The sequence below is a fragment of the Coenobita brevimanus genome, chromosome 30 (genome assembly GCF_032717465.1).
Source record: "Coenobita brevimanus isolate Jiangsu-jjx chromosome 30, ASM3271746v2, whole genome shotgun sequence".
Taxonomy (NCBI): Eukaryota; Metazoa; Arthropoda; class Malacostraca; order Decapoda; family Coenobitidae; genus Coenobita; species Coenobita brevimanus.
In genome coordinates, this window is record NC_136983.1 from 13,637,872 (window position 1) to 13,656,598 (window position 18,727).

At 44.9% G+C, this 18,727-nt stretch overlaps 1 protein-coding gene across 1 annotated transcript in view; it reads right to left on the reverse strand.

The window, feature by feature from the left end:
* Positions 1-342: 342 nt before the first annotated feature.
* Positions 343-18,727, reverse strand: part of LOC145395239 (uncharacterized) — a 65,099-nt gene continuing 46,714 nt past the window's right edge. Inside the window, exon 4 of the mRNA XM_080268929.1 lies at positions 343-366. Within this exon, the coding sequence (XP_080125055.1) occupies positions 343-366 (24 nt within the window). The remainder of the gene's footprint in view (positions 367-18,727) is intronic.

An 18,727-nucleotide genomic window follows, 5' to 3' on the forward strand; every position in this document is an offset into this window, starting at 1 on the left:
GGCGAGGCCTCCCCAGCTCCCGGCCCAAATGACGCTGCTCCCTCACCAGGCGCATACTGGAACACCTGGAGAGGCTGTTTGGCCTGTGCCCTGTGGGTCACTGCCTCCAGCACAAGGGGCCCCTCACCACGCCCAGCCGTAGTCTGCAGAAGGGGACGACACCCACCTATGCCCCAGAATAAGTGCCCCAGTGTGTGTGTAAGTGGCTTACAGTGAAGTAGTGATAATTGGAAAACATGGAAACTCCTATCCAGTGTAACAGTGGCAAAACATGCCTAACTTCCCCCCCCTCTTGTGACTGCCAACCTGACGTGAACTTTAGTTCTCACCCCCCTACAGTGATCAGATCCACACTCGGTAAGACTCCTGGAATGAGTGCATAACAGTGAATCAATCAACTCCCATAGAACCAGGAGCCACTAAAATGAGAAACTGTAACTCACAATACTTTGGTGATAGAAACTCCGTGTACAAACAGCTAGATAAGGAGTTTATTACGAGCTCACAGTAAAATAGTCTGCCCGTCTTGGCTGCCTGCTATGAACTGAACTGTGGTGCCGTCTTCCCAGGCATGGGGTCCTGGGAAAGCGTGCTAGGTCAGCAAGTTTAGTGGGGGCATGTATGCATTGGGAGGAGGGAACATATATACATCGGGGGTAGACATATTGTGGAGGGGGTACACTACTCCCCCGGGTAGCTGAGATGGTGTCTCCTGACACCAGGAGTGATATGGTGTTTGATTATATTACTAAGGCAGGACCGGGGAGGTTTGTACAAGGGATAAGTATGATACAGGGGCAGTAGGGGAGACATGGCCATGTTGAGGGGAGGGAATGAGAAGGATATATACATATAAGATATATAAGGATTAATAGGTATGTGTCCAGTAAGGGTCGAAGGTATATATAGATATAATGGTGATTATACAATAATAGTTTGATACATGATAAACAAGGAGTAGATATGAGAGTTCTATTGTTGTTCTTTGTTCTTTTTTTTTTTTTTTGTATTTTCTGTAGGATACACTGTCACTCAGTAATGCATTAAAAAAATACCATAATTTCTAGTAGGCAGAGTTCTGTTCACAGTTTGGTTAATTGTCAGATGGCATTGGTAGTCACTGAATGTGAGGGCACTAAGTACGGGGAGTTTCTACGTCGTGTGTAGGGCGTACTATGCCTGTAGCGACTCTGATTTCCTGGAGTCGACGTTCCATTTTTCTGACACAACAATGCACTGCACATATTATGAGTAGAAAACCTATGAAAGCGATAACCACAGGGGGAAACACAACTGTTGGATGAACCCATGAACGGCTGAAGGCCAGAGAAAATTGATCCATAATGAAATCACTGTCATTGAGGAAGGTTAGCATGCGCAAGTTAGGGGAGGTGATGGTAATGTTGGCAGATGGTAGGGTTGAAGGCATGTAAATTGGTTGAAAGATGTCATAGGAGTGTATATGGACAGTTTGGTGATAGCGAGTGGGGTAAGTGATGACGGAATCTGATTTGACGGTACAATAGTCTGGTGCTTTGTAGAGACCACTAGCGGAGACGGATCGAACCGAAGAACCAGGACACAGGATTGTGAGAGATGGGAACAGCAAAGAAGAAGTACTGGACATGGTTGAGGTGAGCATGGTGGACCGGGAGGTCAGGAGCTGGGACAAAAGATCAGGCCGAGTAGATGGAATGGTTGCGAACTAAAGCAGACTCACAGGGTGTAGCACTGCTAGGGAAGATAGCGAAAAGGTGGGCAGCACAGAGACGAGAGGTCGGAGTAAGGGAGGAACATTTCTGGAGGTCTGTGGAAGAAAGGAAGGCAACTGAAAGATGGTCATGGGATAGGAGGAAATATTCTGAAGGAACAGATACTTGTAACAAGGAGTTGTTGAGGCAGAAAGGGAAGGGAATGATGTGGAAAAGGTTAAAGGTTATGACAGAACGGAGAGGAATATGGATGACGACGGATGTGGTGAGAAGAGTGGCTTCGAGAACAGGATAATAATATTCAAGGGAGGAGTAGGGGAGGACTGGGGAGAGACCGAAGGTGGAGTGAGCCCAATCCAGGACAGAACGGAGAGCTGAGACAGGTACTAAGTCGGCAGTGACACGTCCATTTATAGCATCGACCAGGATACGAACCAAGGTAGAGACTTGAGACAGGAGAGAGTCAATGGCCAGTTGGAGATTATCCATGTTGAGTTTGAGGTAGAACTGAGAGATAACGTTGAGATCTGAAAGGTGGCGTTGTAAGATATCAGTGAAATTGTTTAGAGTGGACGTGACTTCATTTAGGTGGGTCGTGAGCTTCTGTATCATAGTGTGTTGGATTTTAATGACTCAGCATTGAGATTCTAGAGCTGAAGCTAAATGAGCGAGATCAGATTTGAAGCCAGAAATGTCACGGGCTGTAGCAACGCCAAACAAGCCACTCAGAATCTCACCACCGAAGTCGAAGAGACCTCATTTCACACGAGAACGACCAACGGGTGTCTGAATGCAAAATGTGTCATTGAGCTCAGTGAATCTGTTACTTATGTATTTCAATTGCCAGGAGAGTGGTAGGAAAAGGTTATAGAGATACTCATTTGGGTTGTGTGTCCCCATGATGGCCGTGAGATGGTTTCTGATTCCGTGGAGCTGCGCGTAGGCAGGTAGGGCAATGGTTACGTCGGCCAGGGGTGCAAGATCGTAGCGCAGGGAGACCTTGCCTCCTGAGCCGACCAAGGCACCGGAACGTACTCCACCATCGTCCTGACCTGACCCAGACCCCAGGAGGGTCAGCACTGCCAGCAGGGAGATCGCTAACATCGTACCTAGAAAATCAGGGTAGAGTTAATGGGGGAGGTCGTGAAGAGGTTGATGGGCAGAGTGCAGTTTGGACCGATATTGATTGGTTGATGAATGAGCAGGCGGAGGTGGAGAGGAAGGAGACTGAGGGATAGGTGGAGACAAAGTAGACTGAGGGATGTGTGGAGGGGAAGAGGGGGCAGGAGGTTGTGTGACTCTTCCAACACGAGGCCACGGGGTGCTCGCTTTAAGACATCGACGTGGACCCATCTGGTGTCCTTAGTGGACAGGTCCTGGAGGTGAAATTTGTTGCCTTGTTGAGTGAGGACGCGGTGGGGCCCTGTAAATTTGTCATCCAACTTAGAGGAACGCGTATGGGAATAAGAAAAGACAAGATCGCCTACAATGATGGTGATAGGAGAGGTGGATTTATGTTGGCGCTGCAGCATGTCCTCCTGAGAGGAAGCCAAAGTGGATTGGACATACTGGTGGATTGTCTGGAAGTTGGCCACTTTGAGTTTAACATAATCATCCATGTTGTAGATGGGTTCTGGCTTTGAGGATAAGAGAGAGTATGGGAGATCCTTGTCAAAACCAAAAAGGACGAAGAAGGGAGATTCAGCAATGGATGCATTGATGGAGCTATTGATTGAGGATGCCACTTGGGGAATCCAGTCATCCCAGGACGAACTATGGGAGCCTAGATGTCTAAGGCACTCTAAGATTTTTCGGTTGTGGCGTTCTACAAGGCCATTGGAAGCTGGATGGTTAGGCACGACATCGCACTTACTGATATGAAAGCGGCGACAGATCTCATCTAGAAGGCTATTGTTGAACTCCGTACCATTGTCAGTAAGAATGGTATGAGGGGTACTGAATGGGCAAATTACGTGATCTACAAAGGCACGTGCAACGCTCTTCGCGGTCTTGTCGGAGAGGGGTACGAGGACACAGTAGCGGGAGAAGTGGTCGACCGCTACGAACAAGTACTCAGCGCCAGATTCTGTGAGAAGTAGTTTTAAGAGATCGATTGAGACAGTTTCCCACGGTCGTGACGGGATTGGGTATTGTAAGAGAGGTGCTGGTAAGCCGGTTGATCCTTTGTGGCGGTGGCAGGAGAGGCAAGAGTCACAGTGGGCATTGATATCGTGGCGCATGGTTGGCCAATAGTATTTGAGACGTGCTTGGTGCAAGCATCGGTCTTTACCTGGATGGGATGCTTGAGGAGTATTATGAACAATATGAAGAACCTTTGGTATCAGGGCAGTGGGGACAACAAGTTGGCGTACTTCGTGATTGGGAATATCTTTGCCTGTTAGTAGTGTTTTCCTGTACAAGAGATCATCATCTAGCATGAACTCATCTAGTGATACTGGCAGAGTAGGTAAGGTCGAGGCATCACCAGATTCTAGGAAATAAATGACTTTGGACCACATGGAGTCTTGGCGCTGAAAGTTTCGAACAACTTCTGACGTTAGTGTAGTGTTTTCAGTTACTTCAGGCTGCAGTGATGTTATAGCTGCTGCTACGTGACGTGAGAGTGCGTCTGCGACTACATTCAACTTGCCTGGTACATAATGAAAAGTGGGATTAAAGTCCTGGATGATGACAGACCATCTAGCTAACCTACCTGTTAGGTTGCTGTTCTTGAACAAATCACATAGTGGAAGGTGGTCTGTTTAGATATGCACTGGATAACCATAGACTATAGCTCTGAAATGTTTCAAGGACCAGACTACAGCTAGTGCTTCGAGATCTGTGACACTGTAATTACGTTCAGTGGTTGTAAGGGTGCGACTAGCATATGCTATTACGCGCTTCCTTGATGCTTCATCGAGTTGCATCAAAACGGCACCAAGTCCAGTGCCTGAGGTGTCTGTGCAGAGAAGGAAGGGTGTGGTATAATCAGGGAACACTAGAACAGGGGCATCTACAAGAGCTGTCTTTAGCTTTTGGAAAGCCTGTGACTGGTCGTTAGTCCAAACAAAGGGCACATTCTGCTTGAGTAAGTGGGTCAGAGGAGCGGCGATCTTCGCATAATCCTGTATGAATCTACAATAATAGCCACTGAGGCCCAGGAAACTTCGTACAGCTTCGGTAGTGGTAGGTCCTGGGAAGTTAATAATCACCTTAGGTTTATTCTCATTAGTATGAATGCCTTGTGAACATGGCCTAGGAATTTGATTTTCTTTCGCAGGAAGTCACATTTACTGAGATTGATTTTCAGGCCTGCGAGCTGGAGGCGTTCAAAGACTTGCTGGAGTTTGGTAAAATGATCAGGGATGGATTTACTCACAACAATATCATCTAGGTAAGCAAAAAGAGAGTGTCCCATCATACTACTGAAGACTGAATGAATAAGTCGCATGAACACGGAAGGAGCATTTCTCAGACCAAAAGGGAGTCTCTTAAACTGAAAATGTCCGGAAGGGGTGCTGAAAGCTGTAACTGGACGAGAGGACTCTTCCATTTCGACCTGCCAGTACCCGCTGAGGAGGTCTAAAGATGAAAAGACTACGTTATTTTCACCAAGGGATTCTAGCAAATCAGTGAGGACGGGTAACGGGAAACGGTCGGGAACGGTGACAGAATTGACCTTACGATAGTCGACTACTGGTCTAAAGTTGCTGTCCTTCTTTGGTACTAAGAAAAGTGGGCTATTCCATGGACTGACGGAGGGTTCAATAATGTCTTGGTCTAACATGTTCTGTACCATTTGACCTGTCTGCTTTCTCTGGCTGTGAGGAAATCGATACGCTGGTATGTAAATCGGCTGAGTTCCTGGTAGTAGTTCAATCGTATGTTTGACAAGGTCTGTTCTACCCATCGGTTCACCGGGTAAGGCAACCATGTTTCTGTATGAGGTCAGAAGGTCGAGGAGTTGAGGCGTATTGGGAAATCTGTGCAAGTGAGTTGTGAGAGCATATCGGGTGAATATGTCGGCGCAGATCCCGTAAAGTTAATAGTACATACACCGATTGGCGTACTATCATCAGTCTGAATAGTAGTAATTGAGGAATCCTGGCACACCTTTATGGCCGCTGGGTATACTAGGAAGTCTCCAATCTTTACACCATTTTTAAGTTTTAGTGGAGCATTTGTGACATTGAGCAAGTACAGGTAGCATAAACTGTCCTCTAAGACTGTACACCACGCTGACTCATAAGTCAAGCCATTCACACAACACATCTCAGGTAGTGTTAGTACATCCACTCCTTCTTTCGCACCGGCAACACAAACAGAGACTTTGGTGAACTCATGCGGTAACAAAATTGTGCACGTATTCGTTACTGCACGTTTCGTCTCTGTGTGTTGGAGAAGATCATTCACACTGTGTGAGGTAGGTAATTGAGACATGTCTGAGTCAGCGATAGTGTTGTCGGGAGAGGAGGTAAGAGCCATGTCCGAAGGCTGAGATGATGTATCAGTAGACATTGAGGAATTTATGCCCTTGCTCGCAGTCAGTAAAGGAATGATCTCTGTATTCTCAGATGATGATAGTGGTGGTTTGGGCTGGGTTGGACTTTTTGGTAGTGATAGGGACAGAGATAATTGAAGGACTGATTTGATCATAAGAACAGGACGGGGACATTCCATACTGTAAACCGGGAATCCAGAAATGTCTATACTACCACAACCAGGTAATAATGCAATGGAGTGTTGTGCCATGGTGGAGAAACCAATAAGGGCATCTGTGGGATACTGTAAGTCATTAGTGACATGAAATTCAATTGGGATAGGGGGCAAATCTCCGTGTAGTTTGACTTCAAGGGTGACTCTTCCCTTAACCTTAAACTCTGAGCCTTCGACACCACATAGACGAATGTCTGGTGGTTCTAGGAAACTGGCGTGGTTGTGATGTAGTTGAAGAAGATGTAAGGAATTGTCGGAGATCAGATTTACTATAGATCCTGTGTCCAAGAAGAATGACGTTGGTTTATCATGACGGCATCCGAGAATGACTAAACCCGAGGATGTTATGGGACCTACATGGCGGATGGGGAGTTGGGTTTCTGGTTCTACGTGATATTGGGCCGATACGGGCGCGGCGCTTCCCCTGACTGTTGGCGGTTGAGGTAACGACATTCCTCAGTGGTGTGAGTCGTGCTTGATTTGTGGTATTTGCAGTGTGGACGACGTGAGCGGGAAGGCGTACGCTGTCTGGTTTGGGAGTGAGGACGTCTGTATGTACGGTCGCAACTGGATGCTCGATGTCCAGGATGACCACAGTGCCAGCAAAGAATCGAAGATTGTCTGTTCCGTCAGGCGCTAGATTGATCACGACCTGCGGTAGGAGAACGATGCGTGGCAGGTTTGCCGCGTGTGGTGGGACGGGAGCGAGATTGGTCTGGGGTAGTGGAGGTGTGACAAACTGAGGAGGCCAAGGGTTGGGTGGTGCCCTGACTCGTGTAGTTCGAACCTGTTCTTTCATGAATGGCTTTAGTAACCTGAATAATTTTATCTCCTGGATTGAAACTGATTTCCAAGGCTAGCTCTCGTTGTTTAGGAGTAAGCCAGTGAAGGAATCTCAGGTAACCAATTAAGTCAGCAAAGTTGGTGAGTGAAAGCATTGGAACGCCATTGTCTTCAAACCATTTTGTGCCTACCAGTAATTGGAGCATCTCGCTACTAATTGCTGTCATGGCGGTGGCAGCTTCGCGGAGCTTGGCATGTTGTGCTGGGACTCGCAAGTCCTCATCTAGTTGGTTTAGGAGATTAATGAATCCCATGAGAGACGCGGTATTTGAATGCTGGCAACAAAGGCTGATGAGTTCCGTATGAAAAGCACCAAAGGTATGAATGTTATTGAAATGTCCTGCACAGATCACGGATCCGATGTCCGATTTGCCGTGGTGCAAGCGACCCATGAGATAGGCTACTTTGAGCGATTCATCGGTGATCTGTCTATTGTGGATTTCTGTTTCGACTTCTCTGAGGAAATCATAGACAGACCAAGTTGGGTCCTGGCCAGTAAATTTGGGACGATTGGCATCGTCGAGATAGATAGACTGTGGAGGGTTGGCCATGGCTGGAAGTGCAGAAGTGGCGGCAGGAGAGGTGTGGGAGAGAGAGAAGGTAGTGGCAGTTAAGGGCGAGCAAGATGGGGTATGAAGGGAGGCAGGAGAGGGAACGACAGGGGAAGGAGTAGAGGAAGAAGAAGGGAGTGTAGAGGCAGGAGTAGAGGAGGAGGTATCTGGATTTACGAGTGTAGGATGGGTAGTAAGTGATTCTGCGGGAAGTGAAACGGGAGTCTCAGGTACAGGGCGGTGGTACTCTTTGCCACTTCGTAAATGAGTGATCGTGTTAGAGTCAGCAGACGGTGTATGATCAGGTGATGTATCCGGGTCGAGAGGGCAGGTATTAAGCAGTTGACGTGGAAAGTATGACATTTAATGCGGCAATGGAAGATGAGATGAAGGATGAAGATGGATACGTAGGTGGAAATGTATAATATAACAATGAGAGAATAAAATACACAAGTAGGTGTGAAAATGAAGGAAGGTGCGGGGATGGATGGTTTAAATAAAAGGCGAAGGATGAGATGGATAATAAATAATGGAGGTGAAGATGAAAACGGGGTAATGGAAATGAGATGGAATATTTACAATATCCAATCTGTAGAGAAAATCGAGGATAATCTCTATAGAAAGATAAGGTATACTATAGTTACACAGTAGAGACGGGATTGACGAGATGTATGACGTGCAGGCGTGGCTGGGCGTAGCGGGGCTGGGGCGGGGCAGGGCGGGGCTGGGCGGGGCTGGGCGGGGCGGGGCAGTGGTGGAGAGACAGCTGGGCGGAGAGGAGAAGAGACGCAGCGATGAATCACCGGCAGGGAGTGGCGGTCCTAGGAGGCTCACGTAATTCAGACCACATGTGGGTGAAGGTAGGGCGTGGCGGCGATGGGGCCGGTGGTGGGTTGTGAGGGCAGATGTTGGTTCAATGCAGGTGTAGAGCTGTTGAGTTGCAAATGCAGAGAATGGCGGTGGGCAGACAGTGGGCAGACAGTGATGAGTGGCACTGTGGGGGGCAGGAGTTACGATGAGTTCGGAACAGGTGCCGGGAACAGGTGCAACAGGTGCGTAGGGCGGCGATGGTGACACTTGCGGCCAGGAACAAGGTGTGTGGGTGGGGTTGTTTGAGAGGTGAGCACCAGTGAGAAAAATTGTACACCCGGAAAGCACAGCCGGTTATTACACCACTAGAGGCACTGAGGAGGGGGAAGCTGAGATGCAAGACGTTGTGTATCTGTGGTGTCACTAAAAATCGGAGGAGGCGGTCAGAATCTGATGGTTCGAAACACTGCTGCTACCAAATGTAACTTGCAATACTTTGGTGATAGAAACTCCGTGTACAAACAGCTAGATAAGGAGTTTATTACGAGCTCACAGTAAAATAGTCTGCCCGTCTTGGCTGCCTGCTATGAACTGAACTGTGGCGCCGTCTTCCCAGGCATGGGGTCCTGGGAAAGCGTGCTAGGTCAGCAAGTTTAGTGGGGGCATGTATGCATTGGGGGGGAACATATATACATCGGGGGTAAACATATTGTGGAGAGGGTACAAAACTGTGTACAATGGAATATCCAGATCTACAGTAAACTCCCACCCCTAACCATCCAGCACTAGAATAGAGACAGTGAATTGTTACTACACGCACTCACCCTGATATAATAATACCTATTGTGTTCTATCCCGTATCCTGCAAGATAAGCTCAAACAGATCAGCAGCCCAAGGATTGATGTAACATAAATATTGTAAGATTGTCTGCCCGTTCCTGTAATTAAGAATTTGTGAATATATGTGTAGGTTGTTGACCAAAGTTTTTATGCCCTGTTCCTCCTTATGTTTGTGTTCTAGCCCCGGTCTAGAAAAGGACCCAATTATAAGCCAGGCGTTTCTAGGGCGGGAAGCTGCCCTAAAAACACCTAGCATCACAAAACATGTATTATATATGCAGTAGTGTAGAGAGACTCAGAACAGTGTGATTCCATACAATCAACGTACCGCTTTTGCGCTTTGAGAATATGTCAGACGCATTATCATTGGCTCTTGACACAGTGCCGTGAGCAACTCTCCAACCCCTCCCACCCCCTGCCACTCTCCCTCCCACTCACAGTTACCAGATATGTGGGGTCTGGCAGCTGGTTCGTGACTATTCGTCCACCACCAATGCTCCGAACAACAGGTAATGTGGAACTTTCCCTGACTGTATATTGTTTAAGGCCGAAATCGTGCAGAGACGAAATCGCTGGCCGAAATGCCTGAATGATGATAGCTCCAAAGTACTGCATGTGATAGACAGAAAACGTTGGACTTAATTTTCTTTATTTTATAGGAGACGAAGTTAGTTTGTAACAGCTGAGTTCATGATTTGAAAAGTAATGTAAAGGATCTCTTAGAAATTATCAAAGTATATTACATATTAGGAAAAAAAAAAAAAGCCCCAAAAAAACAAATTACAAGAAAAAGTGAACTGTCTTATTACTTGGAGCCAACCACTTCAAAAAAACTGATTTGAAGAATCTGGCCTAAAAAAAGCCAACCTGGCAACCCTGTTCCAGAGGGGAAGATGACACAGAAAGGTTTTGTGTATAGTCGAAATGTACGATCTTCAGCCGCGCCTTGCTAATATTTCGTATCAAAGAATCGTTACATGATTCTTAAGAGCTAATTTTACCGTACAAATACACGAACTGGAGGGAATTTAAACTTATCGGTATTTATGGAAGAAAAGAATAGTTATCCATTCCAATTCAGAGATGGTAGACTCACGCCATTAGTTTTTACTTGTTTGACTCTATTGCAGCCTCTCTTCCTTAGAGTGGTGAGTAAAAATTTTTTAATTTCTCCCTTTCTTTTAGTGACAAAAAGGGCACATAAAAAGAACGGGGTTTAGTTGACCGACCTTGATGTAAAAAATTACATAATCTGGTGAATAGTGGCAGTTTTTCCTTGATTAGTGACAGTGGGAATTCATTGTGGTCCAGGAAATATCCATGAAGTTTCCTCAGCATCAGGAATGAACCCACATCAGTGTGAATATTCCTGGCAGTGATTTTCTGTCTTGCAACCATTTTCAGTTCCCTGGAAATGCTATCTTGCATGAGTTTGTAAAGCTCCGGGTCGTAGGGGAGATCCAGTTCAACACTCGTAGATTTTAGGAAGACGTCAGAAGAGTAAACAGTTACGGTTACACAGTACATGGGGTCTACTGAATACATATGGGTCAAAATATGCCACTAATGCATGAAAATGTCCACTTGGAAGCTGACTTCAGTCCTGATATAATATAGCACGAGATCATGCAGATCCCTTCAACAACACTGAGGCCAAACATGTTTGGCTAACTCATACTCCTCATCCAAAATGCCTTCTTGCATTATATGACTGGAAAATCTCCCACTGATGGGAAGCTCCATCTCATTCAAAGCTGCAAATCTCACCACTGCCTTGTATGGAAATACTCCCTTGTTCGTCATCAACAGTTCTCGCCTTTCAGCCAGCAGTTGCCCTATCATGTGCTGAGTGCATCAAAGACGGAAACCTTCTGCTATATGAGATTCCACTAATTTACCCAAGCCTGCTTGTGAAAATGACAGGGCATCCATTCTGTGGATATTTCCAATATCTACAGGAATTTTAACCCCATTTTCCACTCGCCTTGATGTCATCTGTTTCACACTCCATTTCTTTAAGAATGAGACTTGAACCATAGGACATGGTTTGGGCCCAGGTTAATAAATGCTTGCTGGAATCGCGACAGGCCAGGTTGTATCTATGACAGTATGCCCGACGAAGTTATCTGTCGTGGTGTGCATGTTTATCACCTCCCTCGGCAAACACCACGTTGCACAAGCCGCACCTACCTTGGTTCGCAAAATGATCTCTGTCTACTTCATTCCGATGCATTGAGCAGTTGGGTATCCTCGCATAAATATTATCGGAAGAAGCAGAAGCTGATATCGTGTTGATCAAGTGGGTGGCTGGATCTTCCCCATAGTATGCATGACTATCCACCACCTTCCTTTTGTCATCAGTAATGAGCTATACATGGCTGACTTGTGCAGGGAAGTTACGATGGGGGACAGATCCGATGAATCAGTGTCATCGTCAGTGTTTGCATCCATTCGAGACCCGAAATCGAAGAAAGCTAGGTGAGAAGGGGGATAGGTGCTTGTGAGTTGACGAACCTCGTCCTTGCCCCCTTCTCTGAGAAGATAAATGTTTGATCAGCTGAGCACCTCTGCTTGTGTCTGGCAAGATGTTCCAAAGTATCATATCTGTATAAACACGATCCCAAGTAGTAGCGGTGTTTATATAATATGAATAATCTGTTCCACTGGTGGAAAACTCTGATAGTCCTGACATGGGTACCCCCAACTAAAAACAGGTTCATCGAAGAATTCTCGTACTTAACATTCCTCTTTGAGCCAGGTGCACACTGTGATGTCTGTTGCTAGTTTATGTTATAGCTCTCTCAGTGTCATCATGCTTGACGCCAAAGTATACCTACTCGACTCTTTCTTTAATTCCCTCTGCTAATTCCAGTGTTATACAGGGTGGTCCATATGTAACGCTCCACTTCCACTCCGCTGGGCGATGTCTCGTGTGTTGTGGGTACGACTCAGGCAGTGTGATCAATATCTTTCCTGTATCATTTATTCATTTCTTTCTTTCTACCGCCACAACAATGCCCACATTTGCCGACCTAGCTGTCCCTGCATCATGTAAGATTCTATGATATGGGTTTGTAATTGAGAGCTGTTTAGCGGCCACCCTGAATGTTCAGTAGCCTGAAATGAGGCACATAACTGGTAGTAAGCATAACTTAATGGAAATGGTTTGAGGGCTATCTTTGAGCTCTCCCTGACTCCCACGTTACGAGCTTGATGACTTTTCCGAGTGTGAGTTAGATTATAGCGTTCATTACCCTCATCACTACTTGGGTGAGAAAGATAGAGCCTTCATTAACCCCATCACTGCTAGTTCAATTTTGGTATAGCCATCATTACCCCCATCACTACTAGGGTGAGTTATATATAGCTTTAGTAGACCCCACCATATTAGGGTAAATTATATATAGCTTTTATTAACCTCATCACTATTACGGTTAATTACATATAACATTCATTAACCCCATCATTACGAGGATGGGTTAGACATTGTCTTCATTAACTCCACTACTTCGGTGGTCTACTATGAATATAATCGTCTGGCAGCAGAAAGAAATGTATTCATGTGACGCTGAAAAGGTTAATCTCTCTCCCTCTCTCTCTCTCTCTCTCTCTCTCTCTCTGAATCATGTTCAGAAACGACACAGAAGATAAAACAACTGAGTAATAATAATACAATCAGAAAATAAATATTGGGCAGAAGAGGCCAGCAGTATCCAAAATGACAGGCACAGATCGTTATGACCCAAGAATATTAATCCATTTCTATTAGAATGTATGTACATAAAATTACAGTACCTCCTGTGGGTAACATGGAAAGGTTACTATGTCGGTGTTGCTCCAACTTGGGATAAAACTACCATCTCTGGGTCTTCAATGCTGAGCTGTAATAATAGATTGGTACATGAGTATGATACTAGTCACGCGTAAGTGTTCTAGAAATTCTCTGGGGCCGTAGCATTATCTCCTTTTGCCGCTGAGTGACATGAAATAAGATGCAAAATGACGAAAATCTGGACAAATTGAAGCGAAAGAACAATATTAAAAATATATGTAACTTCGATAATATTGTTGGCTAAGAGCAACAGCCATTTTGCAGAATCCATCCCTTATTGCTTCATTTTAGTTCACACGGAATATGCACCAATCCTCTTTTGATGGACTGTACCTAGGAGTTATTGTAGCCAGATCTCTATGTATAATTACATCAGCTCTCGCGAAGGAAGAGCGGTGTTGCCGACTTGTTTGTTTGTTTGTGTGTGTGTGTGTGTGTGTGTGTGTGTGTGTGTGTGTGTGTGTGTGTGTGTGCAAATAAAATTACTCAGTTTTTATTCGATTTTAATTGAACTTGGTGAAAGCTGAGGGTCAGCCAAAGGATGGCCTATTGTTTTTTGGAAAAATAGCTCAAAGGTCAGGGTCACCTAGCAAAGTCAGAAGCAGTATTAGCCTCATTTAAGTCAAACATGGTGGAAGAGTTGAGAGTAAAAAAAGAACGAAGGGATTCGAATTTCAACTATCACTCAAGGTCCGTTTGGCGAAGTGTGAACAACATACGTAAAATAGTTTTAATTTTATTTGGAACAAACTTGGGGAAAGAACTGAGCTTCATCCCAGAGGTTGTTGCATTGTTTCTGAGAGCAATAGATCGAAGGTTAGTGTCACATGGCAAAGACAATAGAAACAGTTTTGATCTGATATTAACCAAACCGGAAGGAAGAAGGAATGCTCCGGCGACAATGAAGAAATATGAGAATGAGACCAATGAATTGAAGGTCCAGATCAAAGGGCAGTCAAATGTCTAGCTTTTGCATAAAATGGTGGGCGGAGATGTTGCACTCTCCCCTTTTGTCATTCCTTCAGGGAAATTTTTACACCCGCTCTTTCGAACCTAGAGCAGGTCTTATGTTCTGCTCAACTTGAGCATATATATATATATATATATATATATATATATATATATATATATATTGTGTGTGTGTGTGTTTGTGTGTGTGTGTGTGTGTGTGTGTGTGTGTGTGTGTGTGTGTGTGTGTGTGTGTACGTAAACAAAATAAACAGTTTTTATCCAGTTGTAGCCAAACCTGAAAGGACTGAGAGTCAGTCAGGTGGATAACCTACTGGTGTTGTTAACAAGTGCTCTGTGATCAAGGTCACAAGGCGAGTTCAGTCTTGTATAAGAAGATCAACTTAAGTATTTTTTATCTCATTAAGACCAGATTGACAGTACGTTGAGGGTAAGGCAAGAACGATGGCATTCGACTTCCAGAACAATCAATCAAAACTCAAGACAACAGAGAAAGGCCAAAGTTCAAAACCCGCGCTAGTGTTTTAACAAAATAGCATAAACAATTTCGTGTGATGTGGACCTAACTTGGTGGAAGTGCTGAGGATCAGGGAAAGAAATGACCAATTGTTTTTCAAGAAAAATACATCATATGTCAAAGGCACAGTGCACGGACAGCTTAAACAAACATTATCTGATTTAGACTAAGCTTTTGCGGATGGGTTCGGAGTTGCTCTTGTTGTTGAATTTCCCTGTCTATCTAGCCTAGCAGACCCATTTATCGCAGGCAAGCAACCACCTCTGCAGGGCTACCCCGTGCAGTGAATCAATTTTTCCCTTGCTGTGGACACCATCTCGCCATACCAGGGTGGAGGGAAGAGTGTGGAGGGCTCGTTTCTGGATATGGTTTGAATTTTTATCTCTTCAACCATTTATCAAACTGACCAAAAGGTGACGATTAAGGACCGAACTAAGGACATGTTACTGATCGCGACAAGGAATGTAAGAGGGACAAATGATGAGGTGAAAGAGAAAGAGATTGTCCAAGTGCTTGAGGGTGCTGAAGTGGATGCATGTGGATTAATTGAAACTATATGGTGAGGTGAGAGTGTGAGAGAATGGGAGTATGGATGAGGTATATGCGTAGGAATAGGAGAGAATGAGAGGGCAAAAGAAGGAGTGTGTATTGTGGTGAGTAAGAGATGGAAGGAAACTATTAAAGAGTGTGGATTAGTTGGTGCAAGGATCTTTTTTCTTTGTTTTTAATGCGAAGAAGAAGGAACCAAAGGCTATGAGTCCGTAAACAGTTCCTTGCAAGAAAAAACAAAAACAGTACAAAAGGAGGCCAAATTCAAGATCCGTTCATTTCGAGATGCCTGGACACATTGCATTGGAAAAACTGGAGATCATAGGAAGTAGGAAATACAGACAGAGGGAGACAGTTCCAGAGGTCACCTGTTGCATAAATGAAGGACTGGGAGTAACGGTTAACTCTTGCATTTGAAAGTTGGACAGAAAAGTGATGAAAGTTTGTTGCTAGACGGGTGCTACGCACCTATAGTAGAGGTGGAGGGATACAAGCAAGCAGTTCAGAGGAGCAGTGACCAATGAAGTAGTGAGAGAAAAGAGATAAAGATGCAACAGTGCAGCGATGAGACAAAGGTTGAAGGGGGCCAGTAAGAGGATAGTTAATGAGACGAAAAGCCTTTGACTTTACCCTATTGAGAAGAGCTTTATGTGGGGAGCCTCCCCACACATGAGAGTTGTACTCTACACAGGGGTGAATAAAATCCTTGTATACAGTCAACAACTGTGCAGGGGTAAAGAAGGTACGGAGTCGGCTTAGCACACCTGATCTCTTGGAAGCAGATTTTGCAAGAGATACATTATGATATTTCCAAGATAAGGTCCGAGTGAATGGAACCCCAGGCATGTTCAAGGATGATGCTGGATTGAGCTGGACATCATTAAACGGTAGTGGGTACTCCTGTGAAAGATTTTGTCGGGTTGATAGGTGTAAAAACTGAATCTTTGATGCATTAAAAATAAGAGGATTATTTTTACCCCAGTCAGAGATACGAGCTAAGTCAGACATTAGGTATGCCCAGTGCATTCCTAGCCTTTTGGGGGCCCTATGCGAAATACTGTTTGGGGGCCCCTTACTTACATTACTCACTTAATTGGCGGGTCCACCGTACCTCCAACAAAAAATATTTCATGAATTTAGAGTGACTGAACACATTTTAATTTCAAAAAGAAAAACAATAATGGCAGCTCGAGGGCCCCCTGGTGGCTTTGGAGGCCCTATGCAACCGCCTAATTTGCGTATAGTAAGAAACGGCACTGGGTATGCCATAGCCTCATCCTTTGTTTATTGAAGTAACTGCTGAGATGGACGTTGCGGGAACTGAATGGAAAGGTGAAGGGTGGAATCATCAGCGTACGAGTGGATAGGGTTAGATGTACAGCTTGGAAAGCCTTTGATGAATAAAAGGAAGAGAGTTGGTGATAGGACAGAGCCCTGAGGAACACCACTGTTGATAGATCGAGGAGAAGAACGATGGCCGTCTACAACAGTGGCTACAGAACGACCAGAAAGGTAGCTATAGATGAAGGCACAGATAGAAGGATAGAAACCGTAAGAGGGTAGTTTGGAAATTAAAGATTGGACTACAGATGTGGGCGATTGTGTGCGTGTATGCGCCAACACGAGATCGTGCAAGCACAAGGAGAGAAGAGTTCTGGACAAATATGAAAGTGTGCAAGGAAAAGTTTGGAAGGAATGAGAGAGTGTTTTTGATCAGTGATATGAATGGTAAAATAGGGAATGTGAAGGTGGATGGAATAGTTGGTGAGTGGGGTGTGCCTGCTGAGATAGATAAGAATGGCAGTGCGTTAGTGGACATTTGTGCTGGGAGGGGGTTGGTGATAGCCAATACCCTCTTCAGGCACATAATGATCCACAGGTATACATGGCGATTGATTAGAAGAGTGGGTGGTGAACTGATTGAAAACAAGGCAATGATTGATTATGTGTGTGTGGATGAAAGGATGCGAAGATGTGTAATGGATGCAAGAGCTTATAGAGGTTGGGGGAGTGGACTTTCTGACCTCTACTTGGTGGTGGCCAGTATCAAGATCCAAGCAGGATGGAGAAATAGAAGAAGGGAAGAAGGAGTAGTTGCAAGGAGAGTGGAAAGGTTACTAGAGGATGAGAAAATGGCAGAATATAAGAGAGAATAGCGGAACGATTGGGTAAATATGAATTGGAGCAGATGGGGGATGTGGAAGGTGTGTGCAGGATATTCACAGAAGAAATATGTGCAGCATATGATGTGGTGTGTGGGGTGAAGAGAAGACGAAGGGGGATGCAAGGAACAGCATGGTGGAATGAAGAGGTGAGACAGCCTGTGGCACAAAAGAAGAAAGCATACAATGAATGGATGAGAAATAGGGGCGTGGAAGAAGTTGAGAGGCGGAAGAGAGTGTTATATTTAGAAAGGAAGAGAGAGAGGTGAAAAAATTAGTAAGGGAGTGTAAGAAGAGAGTGGATGAGGACTTTTGGAAGGAATTTGAGTGTAAAGTGGAGGGACTGTAAGAAAATGTTCTGGAAAGAGGTGAAGAGAGTAAAACAGGGTGGAAGTGAAGTTAGCAGGGGAGTGAAAGATAAAAATGGTAGATTACTAGTGGAGAAGGGAGAAAAAGTGAGCAGATGGAGAGATCACTAAGGAATTGTTGAACATAGAGGATGGATGGAATGCGAGTATAAGTGGCTGGGGAATGGCTGGGAGAAGGAGGGAGGTGAGAAGACAGGCAGAAATCAGTAGGACAGAAGTTGTGGAAGCAATGAAGAAAGTCAAATTGGGGAGAGCCCCAGGAATTGATGGAGTGTGTGGTGAAATGCTGAAGCATAGGGGAGGGATAGAAGTAGAATGGATGTGGAAGATGTGCAGATTGGCCTGGGAAGAAGGTTGAGTCCCGGAGGATTGGAAGTCAGGTATAATTATTCCCTTGTACAAAGGAAAAGGGGAAAAAGAAGTGTGTGGTAATCATAGGGGCATTTCTCTTCTTAGTGTAATAGGAAAAGTTTATGGTAGGATACTTATTGACAGAGTTAGGGAAATAACAGAGGAATTAGTTGGAGAAGAACAGGGAGGCTTTAGGAAGGGGAGAGGTTGTGTAGATCAGATATTCATTCTTAGATCTTTAGTGGAAAAGTTTCTAGAAAAGGGAAAGAAGTTGTATGCAGCTTTCATGGATTTGGAGAAAGCATATGACAGGGTGAAGAGACAAGGATTGTGGAAAGTATTAAGAATATATGGAGTAGATGGGAAGTTGTTGTTGAATGCTGTGAAGAGTATGTATGATGGTGCTAAGGCTGCAGTGCGTGTGGATGGTGAACTGAGTGAATTTTTCTCTTTGAAGGTTGGGTTGAAACAGGGATGTGTCTTGTCTCCATGGTTGTTCAATCTGTA